The sequence below is a fragment of the Oryctolagus cuniculus genome, chromosome 6, assembly GCF_964237555.1.
Source record: "Oryctolagus cuniculus chromosome 6, mOryCun1.1, whole genome shotgun sequence".
Classification (NCBI taxonomy): domain Eukaryota; kingdom Metazoa; phylum Chordata; class Mammalia; order Lagomorpha; family Leporidae; genus Oryctolagus; species Oryctolagus cuniculus.
Genome location: NC_091437.1, coordinates 145,884,118 through 145,908,287, shown reverse-complemented (window position 1 = coordinate 145,908,287; position 24,170 = coordinate 145,884,118). Strand labels below are relative to the sequence as shown.

The 24,170-nt window shown below is 38.4% G+C and overlaps 1 protein-coding gene across 6 annotated transcripts in view; it reads right to left on the bottom strand.

Annotated features, from left to right (window-relative positions):
• The window catches only part of COL14A1 (collagen type XIV alpha 1 chain), a 262,146-nt gene that overhangs the window by 217,757 nt on the left and 20,219 nt on the right, over positions 1-24,170 (bottom strand). For 4 of the 6 annotated variants that reach the window (XM_008255863.4, XM_002710753.5, XM_070075442.1 and 1 more), the window contains exons 2-3: positions 15,732-15,856; positions 4,270-4,386 (exon numbers count right to left, since the gene is read on the bottom strand). In XM_008255863.4, coding sequence (XP_008254085.2) covers positions 4,270-4,386; positions 15,732-15,819 — 205 coding nt within the window. In that variant the 5' untranslated portion in view covers positions 15,820-15,856. The remainder of the gene's footprint in view (positions 1-4,269; positions 4,387-15,731; positions 15,857-24,170) is intronic. The other 2 variants (XM_017341504.3, XM_070075441.1) reach the window with 1 other exon arrangement.

Sequence of the window (24,170 nt, the reverse complement as noted above, 5' to 3'; positions counted from 1 at the left end):
GTTAATAGTGTGCATTCAGGAATTTTATTAATCAACAATCAAGATTTTAAAAGGTGAAGACTTTTTAAAATTTTGTGCTTTAAATTTACAGTGTACACATGTTTTGAAGTATGTCAAAAGATGAAGATATTAAAATATTGATAACAGTATTTATTTGTATTCTTTTTCTATTACAGAACTGAATCAGTTGTCTAAATGAGATAAAAATATATTCACAAAAATCTTTCATCATAACACACTGTTGCTTTTTTTTTTTTTTTTTTTTTTTTTGACAGGCAGAGTGGACAGAGAGAGAGAAACAGAGAGAAAGGTCTTCCTTTTTTTGCCGTTGGTTCACCCTCCAATGGCCGCCGCCGCCGGTGCACCGCGCCGATCTGATGGCAGGAGCCAGGTGCTTATCCTGGTCTCCCATGGGGTGCAGGGCCCAAGCACTTGGGCCATCCTCCACTGCACTCCCTGGCCACAGCAGAGAGCTGGCCTGGAAGAGGGGCAACTGGGACAGAATCCGGCGCCCCGACCGGGACTAGAATCTGGTGTGCCGGCGCCGTAAGGCCGAGGATTAGCCTAGTGAGCCGCGGCACCGGCCCAACACTGTTGCTTTTATACACTAAGGAAAGCCATATTGCACGATGAGACCACAGCAAGCCCTCAACATCAGATACTCTCTTTAAGGAAAGAATTCCATCTACAAAATGAAGGGAGACAGAGGCAGGCTGCATGTAATCATCTACACTGGAATTTTCCCTGTGGCCTCTCTAGAGGAGTCAAAGTTTCCTTGAAGCACGAGAAATTTAATTATCTCACCATCAGTGGCCCAGGATGCTGGAGGGACTCCTCACTGCCTGGCTACTTAAAAGTTAACTTGGTTCATGAAAAAATTAAAAATTTCATTAGCTCTTCATCAAATAGGACTATTATCTACAGATTTCCTGAAAATGTTGTTGGTTAAATAATCAATTAATGCAAAATTCCAAGTATACCTTTATTCTCTGACTTCTGGCAATGATTACTGTGACTGAGAAAAGGGAAATGAACCTAAACTTTTGACCTTCTAGCAGAAGCAGTAATAAGGGATCAAAAATTTGCAGTTAATTAAATATATTATAATCTATTTCATCATATTCTAATAAAATTGTTAATGCTGAAATTTGATGTTGCTATCATCCATGCTACTTGCTACTAGAGAGCAAAGCTAAGCTTCCTCTTGCCAAAACCCATTTCCTAAAATACATTTGTGTCCAAGATATTAAATTTGGTTTCACAAACTTCTGTCATTTAAAATTTATCTACTACAAAATATACCAAATAAATCTAAATGTGTACATAAAAAAGAAAGAAGTTCCTTAGAAAACCAGTATATTCTGTAGATATGCCTGTTTGAGAAGCATAGGGTGTATTATTTTATTAAACTCATTGAGAATCCTGCAATAAAATAGATATAAACCAGCATTTCCTAAATCTAATTTTCCATTCAAGCATTTGATTGCATAATAGCATTGAATATTCCACACAAGACTATTAAACATACTTTGAGAAACACTGGCATTAACAATGCTTGGACCACATCTCACAGTGCTAAAACAGCTAAAACTTATTTTGGCTAGATGCATTTATTAATTTTTTATTTATTATATTTAATCAAGTAGATACCTGAGTGTCAAGACCTTGATTGCCTAGAGCCACTGATGTAAGAACACTGAGTAAAATAAACCCAATAATTCACCATGAAATAATTTTCTTTCACTCTCAATTTTTGTCACTTGAGGTGTTTTAAGTTCTAGATATCTATTTTGGAGGTATATCATTGCTGAGGGGGACTGAAGGATCAGGTTGACAACTGATTCTGAGGTTATCATCAAGTCATTACTGAGATTCTATGATTACTCAAAGAAACCTACGTAGGCTACTTAATAGTTTGGTTTTATTTCCAATTTATCAGGAAAATTTAATCTACTGATAACCTGGGAGGAGAAATATTACCTTCCCATAAGACATAGGGAATTCTCAGTAACATCTATCTTATTCTTTAGAATCATGATGATGTTCACAAATCTCTTAAATTTTCCATGAAAACTTAACTTTCTAAAACAAAATATATTTTTAAATGTCAAAGGCATTTCAAATTTGGGCCATATTCCAAAATGAAATCTCTAAGCTAGGTTTAAGATTAAGTTATGCCTTCTATAAAGGTTTACATAGGAAAAGTTAACATCAGTATACTCAATGGAAAGTCATTCTAATGAGCTTATGGATAATATTTAACAAAAATGTCCATTTTTGTGACCAAGCAAGAAGTGCAGTATTTTATCTACTTGTTTTGTTTGAGATTTAAAGTCAACTATTAGTAGTTTTGAAAGGCTTCCAACAGAAAAAGTCTAGCTCCATAAAACCACTTTTATCAGCAACAAAAATTTTAAAATAATTATATTTGTATAAATATAAATATTACACTAACCTACCATTAATACTTATTATGTAATATGTAAAAATGGATCTTTGTTCCAATATGGGAAGCAGGATACACAGCAGACTCAGATTGGCAGATGCCCTAAGCAGCACTCTGGCCTCGGAACCGGCCCTTAAGGCATTCAGATCCGGCTAAAAAGCCCATGAGAGTTTCTCAGGCATGGAAAGCCAAGACACTGTGGCAAAAAAAAAAAATGACCTAAATGAAAGATCTCTATGAGTGAGATCCCAGTGGAAAGAACGGGCCATCAAAGGAGGAGGTACCTTTCTCTGAAGGGAGGAGAGAACTTCCACTTTGATTATGGCCTTTTCTAAATAAGGTCAGAGTTTGTGAACTCAAAAGGCTTCCATAGCCTTGGCAGCTCATGACAAGAGCCTCGGGTGATTACTGATGTCATAAATAAGAGTGTCAATCATTAAATCAACAATGGGAGTCACTGTACACTTACTCCCCATGTAGGATCTCTGTCCTTAATGTGTTGTACTATGCAAATTAACGGTAAAACTACTACTCAAACAATACTTTATTCTTTGTGTATCTGTGTAGGTGCTGTCTGTTGAAATCTTTACTTAGTATATAGTAAGTTCATCTTCTGTATATAAAGATAATTGAAAATGAATCTTGATGAAGAATGGGATGGGGAGGGATTGGGAGATGGGAGGGTTGTGGGTGGGAGGGAAGTTATGGGGAGGGGAGCCATTGTAATCCAAAAGTTGTACTTTGGAAATTTATATTTATTAAATAAAAGTTTAAAAATAAATAAATAAAAATGGATCTTTGAAGAAATGAGATCTGATGCACTAAAGAACATCTTTATAACAATCATAGGTACCATTCAGCACTTACTATATGACAGCTTCTGTTCAAAGTGCTTTATATTGATTAATTCATTTAATCCTTACAAACAGTGCTTCTTGAATTTAATGTGAATAGGAATCACCTGGAGATCTCTTCAAAATCCAGGACTCAGGAGGCTGGGGGTAGGCTCAATATTCTGCATTCTTAATAAGCTCTTCAGTAATACCAATGCTGCTTGTCCCTAGATCAACCTTTATTTGCAAGCTCATAAAAGCTCCGTGAGTTGGATATTAATGTTGTTCACATATTTTATAAAAGAAGAAACTGAGGCACTGAGAGATTTAAAATTTTCCTGAATTACACCACTTAACAGTGAGAAAACCAAAATTTGAACTCAAGAAATTCTGTTGTTAATCCTATGCCTTGTCTCTGTGATACTCATGTAACAGTGGCAACTTCCTTATGTGTCCTCTATTGTTTATTTATTTGTGTAATATTTATTTGTGTAATAGAAACATACACTATGAGAAAAAAATATTCAGCCAAAATGAAATATTTCACATTACTACTTTATATTCACAATTAATAAATCTGTTCAATTTATGTATTTCCTGCTTTAACTCACTTATTTTCACAATGTCTACTAAGCCTTTATCATTTTAATGTCATGATGTCAACAATTTCATTCAACAGATAACAACTATTAGACACCCAAGTATATTGGAGCTTTTATGAGTCAATGGATCCAAAGTACTCATTCTGGTTGAAACAGGGTAAGACTTTTTGATAGTCTAGAAACTTGGCCTACAGAGAATTACAGTGACTCCAAGAGTCACCCTTTACACTTTTGGGAACACTATTTTCTCAAATAATGTACAATATGTCAATCTCAAAACATTTAAAAAATGGAAAGCTTGCAAATGATCCTAAAGAAACCATGTTTTTAGTTGCTTGTGGATATAAAAGTTGCTAATGTTCTAGAAAAGAGAGTCAATTATTTTTACCTGAAGCCGGAGTCACAAGAAGTTTGTATCCACCAAATTTCCCTCTTGGAGCCTTCCATGAAATCTGAATACTGTCATGAGATAATACACTATATCTTAACCTTGTGGGTGGAGCTACTGAAAAGGAAAAACAAAAACAGCTTCAACAACAAAATATTTAACCTTCCATTTGTGAAACTGAAAAGTCATTTTATTAATGTAATAAAAATGCACAAGACTTCACCAGCCTTAAATATATTCTTTCTGCATATTCACTAATGAATTGATCAATTTTCAAAACAAAACAGATCTAAGAGCCTTTGGTTTTTTACTCAAAGCACATTTGTTCAAATAGTTACTGCCCTTATGACAAAGAACTAAGACTTATTGTTCGAACTCAATACTCTAGCCTCATTTAATAACTAAAGCCAATCTTATAAAATTGCTTTCATTACTATTACAACGATGAATATTTCTACTTGGAACATGTGAGTTTTTATGGTCTACTGGGATCTGTTGTATGCTTTTAGGTTTTTCATTGTGGTGATCCAGTATTTCTGATGAAATGATAATCTGAGAAGGCTATTACAAACAATTAGTAATAAGATACTCATTTAAAAATATTTGAGAAAGAGATTATAAAGGCATTCAGGACCAAACACAAGATAACCATGTTTCATAAACTTTGATCCACTCTTCAAGTGTAACTGATTTATACCTGTCAGAAAGACATATAGCATATGGTCATGACTCAGCTCAGAATATTTAATCTTTTCTAACAGTTCACAAAAATGAGGAGGTCTGTTTACTTTTTGTGTAAATCATTCAAACTTCCAAACACATTTTTGGCATCCTATGTAAATGTTCCAGAATTTCAAAAGAAGTACTTAAGAAATATTTTATTATGTAATATCTAAATTCATTTGTTTAAAATAAAAAAGAAAAGTTAATATTTAACAGATAACACTCATCTTTCACTTTTATCATCAACATTTTGTTCCCCTACTTTAGGAAACAGAGTACAGGGAAAGTAATAATAACTAGGTATGTAGCATCAGATGGGGTTTGGGTATTTGTTTCCCACTTTCATCATTGATTAGCTAAATAACCTTGAGCAGGTGATTATTTCTTCAAATGCCCTGGTTTCCATATTTTTAGAAAAGGTGACAGCAATACTTTTTGCAAAGGAGAGATGATAACTTTAAATAGGATGATGGATATAATATACTATAACTGGTGGTTAATAAATATTTGTTCCCTTTTCCTTTTTTTTTATCTAGTGGTTGAGCACAAAATTTCATTTAATCCTCACAAACATACATTGTTATTCCAGTTTTATAAAGGAACCACAGAGCAGCTGAGAGACTTGTCTGAGTTCACATGCTGATGAAGAGCCATCTCAGATCCACTTGAAAGGCACTGTTTCCTTGAAAGGAGTTCCATATTAAGTCACCCTTCACTGAGCTAGATGACTGAAGAACTTTTGACCTTAACCTATCCATTCAACTAAAATCAGTAAGAACAGAATACACAATCTTGAGTAGTTTTCCTTTTGCAGTTGTCCTTTATCATCTTTAAGGACAGGATGTTAGCCATCAGAACAAAAACATTAGATTCCTATTCTTAACCTGATGTGAATGGAAGAAAACATTTACATTTCTCTGTTAATTTAAAATTATGAATCTATCCTAAGATCAACTATTTTGGGGGTCAGCATTGTGGCGAACCAAAAAATACCACTGCCTGTGACCCTGGCACCACTGCCTGTGACCCTGGGCATCAGTTCACAACTAACTGCTCTACTTCCAATCCAGTTCTCTGCTATCCATGTGGGAGACTCGGATGAAGCTTCCAGCTTTGGCCTGGCCCATCCTGGATCTTTGCAGCCATCTGTAGAATGAACCAGCAGGTGAAAGATCTCTCTTTCTCTCTCCCTCTCCTATCTCTCTCTCTCTCACTTTGACTTTAAAATCAATAAATGAATCTTTTAAAAAGATCAACTATTTTCACCTGGATGAAGAAAATGACTAACTGTAACATTTAGATGAACAGAGAATCTTACTACTTTGCTTATTCTTCAATTTGGGAAGAAAAATCTGTGTTGACATAGGTTCCTATTACTTGTGGAAGAAAAATTTAAAATAAGAATCCAGAATTTTAAGCAACACATACAGGCATCTGAGTCAAATCAAGTCACTGCTGGTAGATATCATTGGCCAATATTCCATGAATGCACACATGAAAAAAAAAAAAAAACTGTATTCCTGGAAATCATCATCTAGTGGAAAAAAATGCAACCAGCAGGATGGTGGCTTCAATCTAGTCAATTCCAAAAGGTCAACCAATTCTGTTAGCACTCCAAATATGTTGACATTTCTTTTTTGTTGTTGTTATTATTTAATGTTTCTCCAAAATATTTTATTCCATGTTGTAGGAGATGGTTTAAGACACTTGAATTGAATTTTATTTTGAAAATAATACAAAATAAGTTCTATCTCCTAACGTCAAAAAGATTTAAGATTTGTATCATTACTTTTGTGAACCTTTCATGTTTTCAATCATTGTAATAAATTATAAAACCTTAGGACACAATTAGTGTAAGGCCACCATAAAACACACCTAACACTGGGGTTAACTCCAGTATGCTGACATTTCAAGAACAAAGAAATTAACAATATGCATGGTTCCCAGGCTAGAGATTAGACATCTTCTGAACATTTTCTATGAATGATACTATTCTTTAAACGCTATCTCAGTTTTATAGCCCTGAACATCTCTTTAATCATTGGCTAACCTTCTTAACTTTCAGGAAAAAATAAAGAGGGATAGATGGACTGTGCTCAGAAAATTAAGATGGTGCTATAGAACCCAGGGTGGCATTGGTTTCCACAAAATTGCTAAAGGAAACACAATATGAACCAAATGCATGAATATTCAACTTTTGAAAATTAACTTACAAATGATTCACAGAACTGCAGTCCTGGTACAACTGCTAACAAAAATCAGTACTGCAATAACTGTTCATCAACAGACTACATCTATAGCCTATAAGCATAAATACTTTCACAATCATTAAACAAAAATCTTGTTTTAGACACAAAGTTTACATTTCCTTTAGGATTTGACCTAAAAGAGGTGCTAGATAAGAAATAAAGAGGCATAAGATACAGCTATGGATTTCAAAACTAGCATTTTTTTTTTCCCATTTAGAAAGCACTAGGACTTGGGCCAAAGCAAGGGCAACAACATTCACAGAAACACTGTAAATGCATGGAGAAATTATTGCTCTTACCTCATGGAACAAAAAACGTGTGTATATTTAATACCAGACCCAAAATTTTTTCTTTTACAAGCACAAAGGAAGTATTTTCTATGTATATGCACTGTCCTTAACTTCCAGGAATAATTATAAATTCTTGTGTGAACTTGACTCAAAAGTTAATTTGTATCAGTTCAAATAGTAATCTTTTCAGAAATATTTAAAAATCAGTGGTAAAGCTTGATTTCTGGCACACATCAAAAACCCAGCAGAAGCCAACAAACTCATCCCTTGCATGGTGAAGTCCGATTGCCTCTGTGGAATTAGCTCAATATTACACTTGTGAATATATGAACTTAATCCCAAAGGAGATTAAGGTGGAAGACAGGTGGATCCACTCATTATCTTCTTCATAATGGCAGGATTGTGTGTGTTAATGATTGTACGGGATTATTTTTGTTTTTCTAGTTTGTGTTGTATTGTATTGGAGAAGCAAGATTTTCTTTAAACTCAAAGAATTTCACAGTAATGATTCACATAGAAACCCATGGGCAGGAGGGAAATTGTCACTCTACTGAACACTCACTGTTAAAAACTATCTAGGAAATTCTATTTCATAAACTAACTACATATTAAAGAACTAATTTTCTACTGTCCCCCACCCCTCCTTCTCAACTCAATTGAAATCTTGTTATTTTGATAAGTAACAACTTATGTAAAGATTCAATTCTGATAAAATCTTCTCAATTTCTTAAAATACTACTGTCGCTCCCCCTCTTCGTGGAGGAATGACACTAAACCCTGCCTAGGCTTCATATCCAAGTCACGGCACCATTATGTCGCTCCCCCTCTTCGTGGAGGAACGACACTAAACCCTGCCTAGGCTTCATATCCGAGTCACGGCACCATTATGTCGCTCCCCGTCTTCATGGGGGAACGACACTAAGCCCTGCGCTGTTCTTTCGTCTGCTCGGCCCTCCCCGGGTTTGCTGCTGGTTCTTCCCGGGTTGGCTACTGTCCCTTCCACCTCCGTGGAAGGGCGGTTCCCCCTGGCCACTTTCCCCACTTCCGCAGGGGAGCGGCACACCGCCGGCCGGCTCTCTCGGGGGCTGCACAGGTGTTCCCCTTAGATGTTCCCCTTAGATGTTCCTGGTGCATGCCGTCTCTCTCCTCCTTTATAGTCCTCCTCTGCCAATCCCAACTCGGCTGCCCACACGCCGAGTACGCTGCTCTCCTCCAATCAGGAGCAAGTCCTACAGTTTATTGGCTGAACTGGAGGCAGCTGTGTAGAAGCTGTTTTCTTCTCTCCCAGCGCCATATTGTGGGAGAGCAGATGCATAGAACAAGTCTTAATTCCAGTAACTCAGTCTAGTCTGAGTTGCTCCCCACAGATCCCCCTTTCTTTTTATTTTTTGGCGTTGATACGCGCCTGTCTTCGGTGTCCCGCGGCACACACTCTGCTCTACTTGCTAGAGTTTCCACAGGTTCTTACAAGTCCTATCAATCAGGCAAACCGAATCCGGGTCCTCTCTTCGCCATGTTGTGAGGAGGTTTTTAGGCGCTGATGCGTGCCTGTCTTCGGTGACCTGTGGCTCATACTCTGGTCGAGCCGCCTGCTGGTGCTTACCGCCTTACTAATCAGGCAGACTGAATCCAAGCCTTCTCATTGCCATATTGTGGGGAGGCCTATTGGTGTTGATTCGTGCCTATCTTCGGTGACCTGCAGCTCATACTCTGGTCGAGCTGCCTGCTGGTGCTTACCGCCTTACTAATCAGGCAGACCGAATCCAAGCCCTCTCATTGCGGTATTGTGGGGAGACTATTGATGTTAATAATGTGCCTGTCTTCGGTGACCTGCGGCGCATAAGCTGCTAGCCGCCTGCAGGTGCTCACCACCTCCCTAATCAGGCAGACCGAATCCAAGCTCTCTCATTGCCATGTTGATGGGAGGCCTTATTTTTCTGTTTCTCTATCTCCGGGCATTCCTACCTCTCCCATTTTACTTCTATCTACCAGCATTCCTATCTCTCTCATTTTACTTCTAAACTTCTGTTTCTCCTATCCCTGCGGCCTCCCGGCGCCCGCCCCGCGGCGGCTTCCCGGCTCTGAGCCGCTTCAGCCTGCGCCTCTCTCATCTGCGCGGCTTTGCGCGCACACTCCGCGGTCTCACACTAGCCCAGCGTTCCCTATCTACTTGTGCCCCGCACGCTCTCTCTGCGCACGGCAGCCTCCACGAGTCACACAGCGTAGCTTACGTTTCCGCCACTAGCATTCAATCTAAGTTCCCCGGGCTAACCTGGCGAATTCAACCCAGCTCACGTTTCCGCCCCACGGTTTGGCTTCCCATCCTTTGCTCCCCGGGCTAATCAGACGGATCCCAACCTGGCTTAAGTTTCCGCTTCTGGTTTTAACTTTTCGCCCCCTATTCCCGGGCTAACTTGAGAATCCCAAAGTGGCTTTCGTCTCCGCCTTGGCCTGCCCCCCGCGGCTTCAATTTCCCTAACATTTTTCTCTACCCGGTATGTTTCCCCAAGCTTTCTTCCAACAATATTCCTCCCTCATTTCTCCTGGCTTCTCCCCACAGTCCGTATCCAAGTCTGTTTGTTCTAGCTTTCACTTTCGCTTTCGACCTTAGAGATTTCTCCCAGCTTCCCCCCGTAGTCCGTATCTGAGTCTATGCCTAGGCTTTCAATAGCTTCTTCCGGCACCTTTTTCGTCCGGCTTTTCCCCAGGCTGTTTGCTAGTCTCTCTCTCCGATATTTTCCCATTTCTTCCCGTTTCTTCCCTCCTAAGTTTCATATTCGTCCTAGGTTTCCTATCCGAGTCACGGCACCATTATGTCGCTCCCCCTCTTCGTGGAGGAACGACACTAAACCCTGCCTAGGCTTCATATCCAAGTCACGGCACCATTATGTCACTCCCCCTCTTCGTGGAGGAACGACACTAAACCCTGCCTAGGCTTCATATCCGAGTCACGGCACCATTATGTCGCTCCCCGTCTTCATGGGGGAACGACACTAAGCCCTGCGCTGTTCTTTCGTCTGCTCGGCCCTCCCCGGGTTTGCTGCTGGTTCTTCCCGGGTTGGCTACTGTCCCTTCCACCTCCGTGGAAGGGCGGTTCCCCCTGGCCACTTTCCCCACTTCCGCAGGGGAGCGGCACACCGCCGGCCGGCTCTCTCGGGGGCTGCACAGGTGTTCCCCTTAGATATTCCCCTTAGATGTTCCTGGTGCATGCCGTCTCTCTCCTCCTTTATAGTCCTCCTCTGCCAATCCCAACTCGGCTGCCCACACGCCGAGTACGCTGCTCTCCTCCAATCAGGAGCAAGTCCTACAGTTTATTGGCTGAACTGGAGGCAGCTGTGTAGAAGCTGTTTTCTTCTCTCCCAGCGCCATATTGTGGGAGAGCAGATGCATAGAACAAGTCTTAATTCCAGTAACTCAGTCTAGTCCGAGTTGCTCCCCACATACTACTTTTTTCACAGGGACATTGCCACGGACATCTTGTATTCTTCACTACACACAATCATGTCCTTTCCTGCTAACAATACCACCTATGGTTTTCTTCCAAGAACAAAACTCCTTCCCCAACACTGCATAGACCCTTGGTTACATTCAATCAGACATCATCCTCTAGCCAAGGAGTAAAAAATGCCCAGGTCAGGTAGACTGCCCCGGGAATCTGAAACTTGTGTCTAGCAATGAAAGGATGGAAAATTGCTCCAATGATTTAATCCCAATAACATGCCCTAAAGAAAGGGGTCATTTGTCCTACAAACTGTATTCCAAAAGGGTACCCAGATAGATTTTAAAACTTCATTATTTAACTTTTACCTTGACTATAGGGGTTACTGGAATACCTACTAGTCAATACATTTTTCCTTAAGTTGGCTAGAGAAGCTGCTTTTATTTAACCAAAATCTCCTACTGATAGAAATAAAACAGTATGGTCACACTGAGATCAATTTTTCCCTTCAAAATACAGTGTAAGGTGCTAAACTGATGGAACAATCTATTATATTTATGTTACAAAGACCTTTAAACATGAGAGAAGTATTTGGCTGTTTTTCCAAGAAATCTTAAGAAATAAAAAACACAGAGTAAAAACTTTAGCTATTCATCCCATTTTTTCTATTAAATGCACTGCCCAAATGCATAATGCATTTCATGATCCATTATAAAGATGATGAAAACAGCAGTAAGGAAAACATTCTCAACTTTCAAACATGTTTGACTACTATTCATAGCAAAAATGTGTCAATCTGTTAACACAGAAGTCTTTATAAAGTTAAATTGAGCCCCATGCAAAGTCTCCAATTTTATTTGCCTTGAGGTTTTTAAATGACAGTTACTTTACCTTCAGTGGCTCCTTCTTCTTACCATCCAAAAAAAACATTGTGAGAACCAAGCATATATTAACTGTGAAATTCTAAGAAAGTGTTGATGCTATCATTCTATCATTGCTATATATATTTTTCCCTACAGTCAACACAGAAGTACTTTTCTGTATTCCAGTTCACTTAACAACTTATCTGGAAAAGAAGATACTGGAATAACCAAGGTAGAAATAATTACTGTGGTTGATGTGGGTTCATAGTATCTGAAGAGGGAAAGTTTTTCATAAGATGTTACATGAAAAGACTGTAAAAATGAATTCTGTTGACCAGCAACTCAAGGGAAGAAAATTAATTCCTTTTATGCTTTTTAGCTAACTCAATTAAATCCCTATCACTGCAGTAACAATTTCTCCAAATTTAGCAGCTTACAACAAGGATCATTTTCTTACAGTCTTGGGAGTCAGAAGTCTGAAATGTGTGTCTCTGGGCTAAAATAAAGATGTTGGAAGGTGCATTCCTTTTTGGAGGCTCTAGGGGAGAATTCATTTTCTTGCATTCTCCAGCTTCTAGAAGTTTCCCCCATTTCTTGACTTGTGGCTCCTTCCATCTTCAAAGCCAGCAGTGACCAGTCCAGCATTTCTCATATGCCATCACCAACATTGGCACCTCTGCCTCCATTTTCCACATTTAAAGCCTTTTACAATTACATTGGGGACATTCAGACCACCCAGGATAATCCTCCTATCCTAAAGTCAGCTGATTGGAAACCTTCATTCAATCTGAGACCTTAATCCCCCTTGCCTTCATATAATACAACACATCTACAAATTCTGGAGATTAGGATGTGAAGACCTTTGCAGAGCATTGTTGACTCTAACACCTAGATTTTTTTTTTCCTATTTTATTCATAAACATAACTCTAAAGGTTACTATATGGGCTTCTCAAATTAGTGTCAAAATTGTTCAGTCCAAAGGAACTCACTGCTGTATTTTTTTTTTTTTTGACAGGCAGAGTGGACAGCGAGATAGAGAGAGACAGAGAGAAAGGTCTTCGTTTTCCATTGGTTCACCCTCCAATGGCCGCCATGGCTGGTGCACTGCGGCCGGTGCACCACGCTGATCCAATGGCAGGAGCCAGGTGCTTCTCCTGGTCTCCCATGGGGTGCAGGGCCCAAGGACTTGGGCCATCCTCCACTGCCTTCCCGGGCCACAGCAGAGAGCTGGCCTGGAAGAGGGGCAACCAGGACAGAATCTGCTGCCCTGACCGGGACTAGAACCTGGTGTGCCGGCGCCGCAAGGCGGAGGATTAGCCTAGTGAGCCGCGGCGCCGGCCTGTATTTGTTTTAAAAGAAGAAAATAATCCAATAAAGCAATTTGTATTCATTTTCCTTTGATCAAAATCAATCATGTAAATAAATTATATTATAGTAGGAATGAGGTCTCTCAAAAGTCTCATGTATTTTCCTTAAGACTAGAGGCAGTGCCATCTAAACATTTTCTTAGTGGAATCTCCTCCAGCAAGTCAGTGCCATCTTGTCTTGAAAGTTTCCTCTACCTTCACTTCTAGGTCACTACATTCCCTAACCCTCCTTATAACTACTAAATTATTTCACACTTTTAATCATTGATTTCCTTCTGTTAAACTCTTAGCTGTTGGTATTCGGCAGACTTCATTCCCACTTTTTCCAAAGACAGGCATTTCTAACTCTACCTCTACAGCTACAAAAGTTTTCGAAAACTAATTCACAAGCACACAACAATTCAAGTACAATCTCCTGCCTTGATCTCTTTCTCCAAAGATCCAGACCACCAACTACCTATCAGACATCTCCACTTGGATGTCACACAAAATCCTTAAGTTTCATATATTTTTCTAAGACTGAACTCAGTGTCTTCCATTTCAAATACTTGTTTCACCTATTAATCTTTTCAACAAACGCCTACTAGGACTGAAGTATTTTTCTGTACTGGAGATAAAGGCACTAGAGAGAGCATCTCTGCCTTTATGAGCTGAAGTAAGCAAACAACAAAGCAAAGGTGCAGAAGCAATAAAAACACAGGGGTTGAAATCAAAGGTCCCATCCACTCAGGTCTCTGGCGGGAAGTTTCAGAATCATCTTAGATGTCTGTTTCTATTCTGTCTCCATATTTAATCAGCAAACAAGCTCCATCTTTTCTACCTCTTAAGTGAATTCTTGGCTTTATTCTCTTCTTTCTCATCATATTCTCGACTTCAGATTTCAACACTCATTTCATAGACAACTTGATATTTTAGTAGTCACTCTTACTAATTCCTAGCTCTCAAATCCTGGGAGTCACATATATAAGGGTCAATACTGCTATCAAGGTTTTCCTGAAAACAGTTGTTGAAAATCTTTCATATTCAAGCTTCAATCAATCTACCCATTTTTGTCTTCTACCAGAGCCCACATCATTTATGCTGCAATTTATCTGTTTATGCTTCTGTTTCCCTAGTGGACTATAAATTCCTTGAAGGTAAAGAGCTTATTCAGCTTTGTTTAATGAACCTGACGCATGGAATGAGTAGCTATTTCTGAATTAAGCTACACTGAGATGACAATCCTGGAAGGGCTCAGCAATTTGCATCTTCTATCCCAAATGCAGATAGCAAATTATCTAGGATTCCCACTATCACTGTCACAACTGAAAGCATTCTTTCATCAGTATAAATTAAATCAGCAGAATCTGTCGACCTAACTGCCTGCTATGTGTTCAGTGAACTAGCTGGAAATATAATCATTAAGCCCAGGTGTACAGCAGATATTTGAATACAGTCAAGTTCTATTTCTTTTCAAATAAGTGTGCCTCACTGACGAAGAAGGGTTTGATGGTGCATGTATTCAATGTTTCTATCATCCTCAGTTCTAAACATTAGATATTAACATTCCTAAAACCACCTTATTGCATTTAGTTTGCTTGGCTGATGAATGACATTTCATATCAACACTCCAGTCTCTGCAAGATTAGCATGCTTTTCTAGTCATGTCACTGTGTGCACTTGTGCATACTGTGTCCTTACTTCAGTGGTTAGCACATTCTTTCTGTAAAGGGTCACATAATAAATAATTTAAACTTTACAGGACATACAGTTTCTTTCATGACTACTGAACTCTGCCATTGTAGAGGGAAAGCAGCCACAGATAATATGTAAACAAATGTGCGTGGCTGTATTCCAACAAAACTTAATATATAAAAACAGGCAGTAGGCCAAATTTTGCTCATGGGTGGTCATTCTTCAACTTTAGATTTCCTTTAGAAAAATGAATAGAAATTTTAAAAAAGTGCCTGTAACACAAAGACTAACTTTCAAAAACTAAATTTAATTAAAATGAAACTTTCAAGCATTTGAAGTACTTAAGATGGCAAACCAGCAGCCCATGTCATACCTTTCATAATTTTTAGACTATGGGCTAAGTTTTTAAGGAATAGTGCAAAATGATGAACCAGATATGAAGTGGTATAAATACTTTGTAGACACTGTAGGTAAGGCACACGGCATGATTAGGAACCATGTACACACATTATAGTTCTTTGTTTTTAACAGAACTGGTTTGTTATGAGTAAATTTGACTCTCACTGATTAAAGTCCTAGAGTCTTTTCAGAAGCACTTTAAGAAAGAGCTATTTAACCAATTACCACAAAATTACTATGTTCAGTCAAAGGTGTAGTTGTAATCCTCATCAAAGTTGTGTCACATTTCTACAGTGCAAACCACCGGTATAGCTGAGTTAAAGCCAACATAGTACTCTGCCCAGAAACACAGTTGAACCAATGAAGCACTATTTGAATAAGTAAAGTATAAACAAGAATCAGAACCAAGATGGCTACAGTCCCAGCCCCCACTAATTCTCTTAAAATTTCCAATTACCTTGACCCTGGACGATAGTGCAGAAATAAGCAATTGTCAAAAAAGCTGGAAGCAGCCAGTACCGCATCTTGCATTGAAAAATCTTCATTTTCTTTCCTGATTTTTACATAGATTGTAGCAGCTGCCTGAAAACAGAGAACACAAGGATATTTTGGGAAGACTGAAAAATAAAGTCTATACAGTCATCTAGGACAGGCAGATGTGCCAATCTGAATTAACATGTCAGGACGTAATGAATCTCCTCAAGTATTGTGCATTTCACTCTAAAATAAAAGCGATGAAAGATTTGTTTTTAAAGATGCTAAAAATGGAGATAGTCATTTGAAATATTTGGGAGAAAATGTCAATATATACCTTATGTAAGAACATAAATTCATAGTGAATTTCCCAAATGGCTAAATTTCATAAGTTTAAATGAAATGAACATTAGAATAAATCACAATGACATGACAGTAATGTGCTCCTCCCATATTTAGCACATAAAGTTAAAACTCCTGCAATTGTCTTTTACTGACTATTAAGTACAAATAGACAGAATGATCAAAGAGAATTTGAAAAACCATCTTGTGCTGATATTAAGTTGCTAATGAGACATCTCTTTCTTGAGTTGAAGAACCTGTAATCCTTGAGTCTTTTCTCATAGCTCGTTTTTTCCTAGTTTATGTGAATTTCAAACTCTTCTAAATTTTTCTTTTTCATTAGGTATAAAAGAAAGAAGAGCTATAAGAAAAAGAAAGATAAAAATAGACAAGGAAAGAATAAAGGAAGGAAAGGAACAAGGGATAGGGAGGAGAAAGAGAGGAACAGAAAGAGGAAGGTAGAAAGGTGAAAATTGGGTATTAATTTAAAGGTCAGTCATAGGATGAGCACTTCTGTACAGCGGCGAAGGTGCTATTTAAGGCACCCATAAGACACACTTGGGACACATAACAGAATTCCTGGTGTCAAGTCCTAGCTCCACTCCCAATTCTAGCTTCCTAAAAATGTGCACCCTGGGAGGCAACAGGGGATGTTCAATCAGTTGCCACCCATGGGGGAACACAGATTGGGTTCCAAGCGGCTGGCTTCAGTCTGGCCTAGCCGCAGCTGCTGCAGGCATTTGGGGAGTGAACCAGAGGATGAAAATCTGTCTCTATTTCTCTTTCAGAAAATAAAAATAATAAAAGGACAATCTGTAGAATATGATTTATTACAAAGGAAAAATTATAAGTACTATCCTTAGAGATAAAGAAGACTTTTCAATACCCAGGACGTATTTTTTTTTAACTTTTATTTAATAAATATAAATTTCCAAAGTAAAGTTTTTGGATTATAGTGGCTCCCTCCCTCCCCAGTAACTTCCCTCCCACCAGCAACCCTCCCATCTCCCACTCCCTCTCCCATTCCATTCACATCAAGATTCATTTTGAATTATCTTTATATACAGAAGATCAATTTAGTATATATTAAGTAAAGATTTCAACAGTTTGCACCCACACAGAAACACCAAGTGTAAAGTACTGTTTGAGTACTAGTTATAGCATTAATTCACATTGTACAACATATTAAGGACAGAGATCCTACATGGGGAGTAAGTGCACAGTGACTCCTGTTGTTGACTTAACAATTGACACTCTTGCTCATGCTGTCAGTAATCACCCTAGGCTCGTGTCAGGAGTTGCCAAGGCTATGGAAGCCTTCTGAGTTCACCAACACCCAGGATGTATTTTAAATCATATATCCATTCATTCACTCATTCCCCAATACCATTCCATAAAAGGATTTGAGGCAACATAGCAACACATAAAACATAACATATAAGGTAAGACTGCAAATCTAACATATAAAATATAGAACTCCACTTTAATTTTAGATAAACAGCAAATAATGAAAGCATAAAAATGTTCCAGGCACTATATGAAAAATGCATTGAATAAATTCTTCTAGTTTCATTTTCCACAAACTTTTTGAAGTAACCTTAATCCTGAAACAATTGTCCATTGTTCATATGAAATGAAACTTCAACTGGGCATCCTATATTTCACTGGCAACCCTAGTATAAAGGGAAATTTGGTGAGAAAATAAAAATTAGTTAAGGGAGCACAGAAAAAAAAATGACCCCAAACCAATGAATTTGCAGCCAAAAAAGAAAAAAAAAGGAAACATGCTAATATTTAAGGTTTATTATATTGCTAGAATAAATTTTAAAATGTAATTTTCTGGAGGGGAATAGGTTTTCCTGATACTGAAAGCTGAGTCCATTTTTCCATGGTTCATATATAAAAGATCCTTACACTTTATTCACCATAAAATGTATTGAGCCCCTGCTGTATGTTTTGACTGTCCTATGCATTCTACACAAATAAACTCCTTTATCCCACATATTTGACCATTCCAATGGAGGTAGAAGCTTCCCTGCCAGTGTTAGGTTCTCCAGCAAATCTAAAGTCAAAGTGGGGAAGGTAACTGCTTTCTGGACACTTGCCATAATGAATTCCTGGGATCCTGCAAGAGGGCAGCCCACTGAAGACAGAGTTGATCAGGGCCATTTTACTGCATCCTGTTGGACCTCAACTCTACTTAAATCACACTGAACAATGCCAAGACAGCTCCCCCCTGGGAGGATCACATAACCCACAAAGGGAGGTCCAGGAGATGGCCTCAACTTGTAGAACACAGTGCTTCACTTAGGAACACAACCCTTGTCTGCGGTTTGCTTTCCCAAGATTCCTGGAACACTGACACAATGTCGAATTATTTGAAGGCGAGAGCTAGGTCCCTGGGAGGCTAGACTTGGACAATGATGCGACTCAGGGATTCCAAGATTCTATCCATCTTGGTTTTGCCTCTGCAGAGAGCTCTGATGCCTGAATTCTGACAGTCCTGGACTGAAGTTGTGCAGCTCACTGATGCATTGGATCACCAAAGAATCCCTTTCAACATCTGCAAATCAGAAATATCCCAGAGTCCAAGGGCTCCTCAGCGGGAAGGCTGGGGGGGGGGGGGCTCTCTCATCAGCTCACTTGTCTGATTGTGTCTGCATATTATATTATATAACTTTGTGCTTTATATAACATTCAATTTGCATAGCTACTTTTTGAAATTATATTAATAACCAACCTTTAACAATTAGTTTTCTTTTCATAAAGGGTTATGGTATCAACATTAGTTTAGCTTCAGAGAATAAACTAGAAAGTTTTCTCTATTTTCATAGTTTTGTAATTGTCAAAGTAGCATAAGACTGACACAGAGGAAATGGGATAAATGGTGAATAAGTTTTTGATGATCTACAGGAGGAAAAGCCCCAGGAGATGCTTAGGATCCCAATTCCACAGGACAACTAAAACAAGATTAGAAGATTACCCAAAGATGTGAGCAATCCTTACACAGACAGAAGACAGGCAGACAAGGGATTTGGCAGGTACAGCTTCAAGCTTCAATTCTATCTGATCAGCACATCAGTCAATCTGCCAGTTATACAGACAGCTGTCCACAACACCCAAAAGAATACACTCTCTTAACTCAAATGAAATTTTTTTAAATTCTCTGCCCCAAACACCATAACTGTTGGTTTCACACAGAACAAAAGCAAAGAGAGGAAAAGCTACATTTGACCACCTTTGCCTTTTCTGGCATTCAAGATGCCATCAGGAGACTAGCAGCAGATACCACATGATACTATTTCAACAGTGGGCAGGGGTGGTGGGAGGAAGGAGGGGTCTTTTAAGTCACAACCCAATAAACAGCCTTTCTCTGTTCTCAGAGCACGGAGTTGTGCCCAGGTGTGCTGAGGCCATAATTAATGTGTTACATTGGAAGATAATCTGCATTTCAAGTACTTTAGCTTAATAAATAGGTAGATGCTATACTAGTGTTGGCAACTTTTTTTATTATTTACATGGAAAAAGATTGTAGTCAGGGCCTATCTTTAAGTTCTTCTTTTTTGTTGTTTATTTTAAATTAAGATGAGTGATACCATATTGGAAGTGGAATTTTAGTTTTCTCAAGCTTTTCTGCCAAGTCCCAAATTCTTGGACAGTACAGTGGAGGCAAGAAAAAAAAATCTCAGTTCCTATTAAAGTGCCATGAGATATTTTAATATTTACTAAAATGTCAAGTCCTAATTTGCTGAAATTTTGCCCAAAATCCTGCACAACACAAATAACTTTCTTGATTATTTGGGGGGAGGGGTTGGTTTTAAAACGTTAGAAAAGGCTACTTAGTACTGAGTTCAGAAAGTATAAACCATATTTGAGGGAAGTTGATAATGTTTAGTACAAGTTTTCTCAAAACACTGTACCACCTTTAAAATCAGTAACTTAAAACCAGCCCCATTAGTTCTAATTTGCCCTTCCTCAACTTTGTATGTTTGTCTTATTTAATCTCACTTTTACAACTAGCTTTAATAAGGAGCAAGGACCCCAAGTACAACACTAAAATGTGCTCACAGGCACCCATGAAACTCCCAATCTAACATAGAGCTAGTTTTATCAAAATTCCTTAAAATATTTATCTTAAAGTGTTTATACACCACACACGGGCACACACTCTTGCCAAGACTTACATATATATACACATCCAAACTTTCGATAACATTCTATTTAATCATTGCTGACCCATGAAAAAATAAAACTTAAACAAAATGGGTTTTAGCCACCTGGGTACCACGTATCCAGTAGTTCCAGGCTTTGAAAGAGACTATTACTTATAGTCTATTAGAATTTTCAACAATCACTATTGAGAGTCCTACTCTATAACCAAAGCACTGTGTTCGATACTAAGGAAGATATAAAACTTCACACTTTGGTGAGATCACTTATAACTAATTGAAAATAAAGACTACCTGAAAAGCCCTCAGGGAGGTCCCTTACAATTTAATTGCAAAGGGGAAACATAAGGAAACATATAGAAAAGTTGAACAAAATAAGCATGAAGTACAGTGAAGAGTCGGCACATGGTTAGCAGCGTGTTAACAACAAGTTAAAAGAACTTAGAGGAAAGGGGATGGTATCAGTGAATTTGCTACTTGGGTAGATGCTTAAGGAGGAAGGAGAATCATTTTAAGGTGTGGGACTCACCTGGCAAGAGGGTTTAGTCAAAAACTGAATATCCAGATAATAACAGAGACAATAATTATTTGCATGTGGAAACTGCTTTAGACTTTTCAAAATACATTCCTATCCATTTTTAATCAGTCTCCTGAGAATAGCTCTATACAAGTTTAAAATAATTAACCATAAAAGATGTGAAAGGCCTGACTTAATGGTAAAACTACTACTCAAACAGTACTCTATACTTTGTGTGTATGTATAGGTGCAGTCTGTTGAAATCTTTACTTAGTATATACTAAGTTGACCTTCTGTATATAAAGATAATTGAAAATGAATCATGATGAAGAATGGGATGGGAGAGGGAGTGGGAGATGGGATGATTGTGGGTGGGAGGGAGATTATGGGGGGGAAAGCCGCTATTATTCAAAAGTTGTACTTCAGAAATTTATATTTATTAAATAAAAGTTGAAGAAAAAGTAAATCATAGGGTTAGAAAAAGAGCAATTATAGTTGCAAGTTCACAAAAACAAGGCTTGAAACAAATGGAGATATTTAGGCGCATGTTCTTTTTTTATTATTTTATTAGAGATGGGGGAGAGAGAGATTGGAGGGGGGGTGGCGCAGAGGGAAAGAGGGAAATTCCCATGCACTGATTCACTCCTCATAACAGCCAAGACTGAGCCTGGGCCAAAGCCAGAAGCCAGGAATTCAATTCAGGTCTCCCACATGGATGGCAGGAACCCAATTACAATGACCATCACCACTGCCTCCCAGAGTCTGCTTTAGCAGGATGCTGGAGTCTAAGGCCAGAACCAGGAATGGAACCCAGGTATTCTGAAGTGGGAAGCAGGTATCTTAACTGCTAGGCTAACAGTCTACTCCCTTAAGCATGTTTTAGGCCTAGTTAAAATAAGAATCATGCACACAGAACAGATATCCTCATATATCTGAATAGCTTTCATGAAGATAATACAGGATTATTTTGTGTAGCTTCTGAAAATAGAACTTGAATCAGTGGATTGATTCAAATCTATGGGAATGTGGATTTAGAAATAAAGAATTCTTAATACTAAAACTAGTATTCAAACAGTACTTTATCCTTTGTGTGTCTGTGTGGATGCAAACTGTTGAAATTTTTATTTAGTATATATATACTAAGTTGATCTTCTGTATATAATTAAAAATTAATCTTGATGAAGAATGGGATGGGAGAGGGAGTAGAAGATAGGATGGTTTGCGGGGGGGAGGGTGGTTAAGGGGGAAAATAATCCAAAAGTTGTACTTTAAAAATTTATATTTATAAAATAAAAGTTTTAAAAAATAAAGAATTCTCTATGTAAAGAAAGACAGCAATTACAAACCATGCCTAATTTATGATAGGTAGTTGAACTTAATGACTTTTTGCTCTTATAAGGGTGTGAAAATGATATGAATTGAGTAGAAACTCTTCTTTGAATTTGAATTTTGATTTTTTTTCCTGCACTATGCAGTAGAATTCTTTCTTGATGCTGGGCAGTGCAACGAATCACAATTTTCAGTCAGACCCATGATTGTCAAGGAGAAAAACCAAATAACCAAACATGTACTGCATGCTAAGCTATGAGGTTCAGTAAATTTAAAGTGTATTAAATGCACTTTCAACTTAGAAAATCTGAAACTTATGGTGAATTTTTCAGGACATAACTCCATCATAAATCAAGGAGCATCTGTATCATTTGTATATTAGCATCATGACATAGAAACAACTCTGCAGTGGGAATAAAGACCCAGTTTTATCATGGTTAGCTTGGTAGTTAGCCTTTGCCTCCCTGGGGGAACTCCTCTATACGCACGGGATGGTGTCAGAAATCAAAGGGAAATCTACAGCACTCTTCTTAGTCCAAAGTGCCCAAAGGGACAGATCAGGCATGCCAGCAAGGCTGGGAATTGAGAAGGAATGTGAAAGGAAAGAGTGAACCACAATTGGCAGGGTGGGTGGTGGAGCAACACTCCTCTTAAGTTGTGACACTTCCAAATGGTAAAAAGATCATTAATCAGGAACACTTAATCATTAATGTATATGCACATTATATTAGAGCTTCAAAATACTCACACACAGGGGCCAGCACTGTGGCGTAGTAGGCTAAGCCCCCGCCTGCAGCACCAGCACCAAATATGAGCACCGGCTCCTGTTCTGGCTGCTCCTCTTCCTACCCAGCTCTCTGCTAAAGGCTTGGGAAAGTAGTAGAAGATGGTGCAAGGGCCTCGGCTCCTGCATGCATCTGAGAGACCCAGAAGAAGCTCCTGGTTCTTGGCTTTGGATCAGCCCAGTTCTGGCCGTTGTGGCCATTTGGGGAGTGAACCAGCAGATGGAAACCTTTCTCCATGTCTCTCCCTGTCTCTCTCTTCTGTGACTCTGCCTCTCAAATAAATGAATTAAATATTTAAAAAAAAAACACTCCTACACAAAGCAACAACTGATAGACTAATGAAAGAAATCATAAGCAAGAAAATGTCAAGACTGCTCTCAGAAATTAAACAACTAACCAGATAAAATATCAGTAAGGATACAAAAGAGGTGAATAACTCCATGAACTGATATTTGTTGAACATTCACTAACTGCAAAATGTACGTATTTTTCAAGTGCACCAGGAAATTTTAACAAAATAGGCCATTCTGGGCCATAGACTCAGTAAGTTTTGAGATATTGAAAGCTTACAGAGCATGTTTTCTGAAAACATAATTAAATTAGAAATGAATAACATCTTCACAAAATCAAAATATGATGAAATTAACTGGGCTTCTAAATAATCCTTGGGTCAAAGGAGAAATCACAATGGAAACAAAAATATGCTTGAAAGAAAATGAAAAATAAAAGACAATCCATAAAAATTTGTGGAACGCAGCTACAAGATTAGAAAGAGATTTATAGATTTAAGTGTTTACATAAAAAGGAAGACTTAAGGGGCCAGCATTGTGGCAGTGCAGCATAGGCTGCTGGCTGCCATGCTGAAATCCAATATGAGCACTGAATAAAGTCCCTGCTTCTCCACTTCCAATCCAGCTCCCTGCTAATGCACCTGAGAAAGCAGCAGAGGATGGCCCAGGTACTTGGGCCCCTAAACCTACATGGGAGATGGGGAAGAAGCTCTTAATTCCTGACTTCATATGGGCCCAGCTCCAGCCATGGCAGCCATTTGGGGAGTCAACCAGAGGATGGAAGATCTTTCCACCATCTCCTGCCTCTGTCTCTCATGCTAACTCTGCATTTCAAATAAATAAATAAATCATTAAAAAAGAAATATTCAACTTCCTAAAATAGACACATAAAGAAATAGAAAACTGAAATAGCCCTATGTCTAATAAGAGGGACTAAATTTATTTAAAATATTTCACAATGAAAATTATAGTTCAAGATATTTTCCCTCG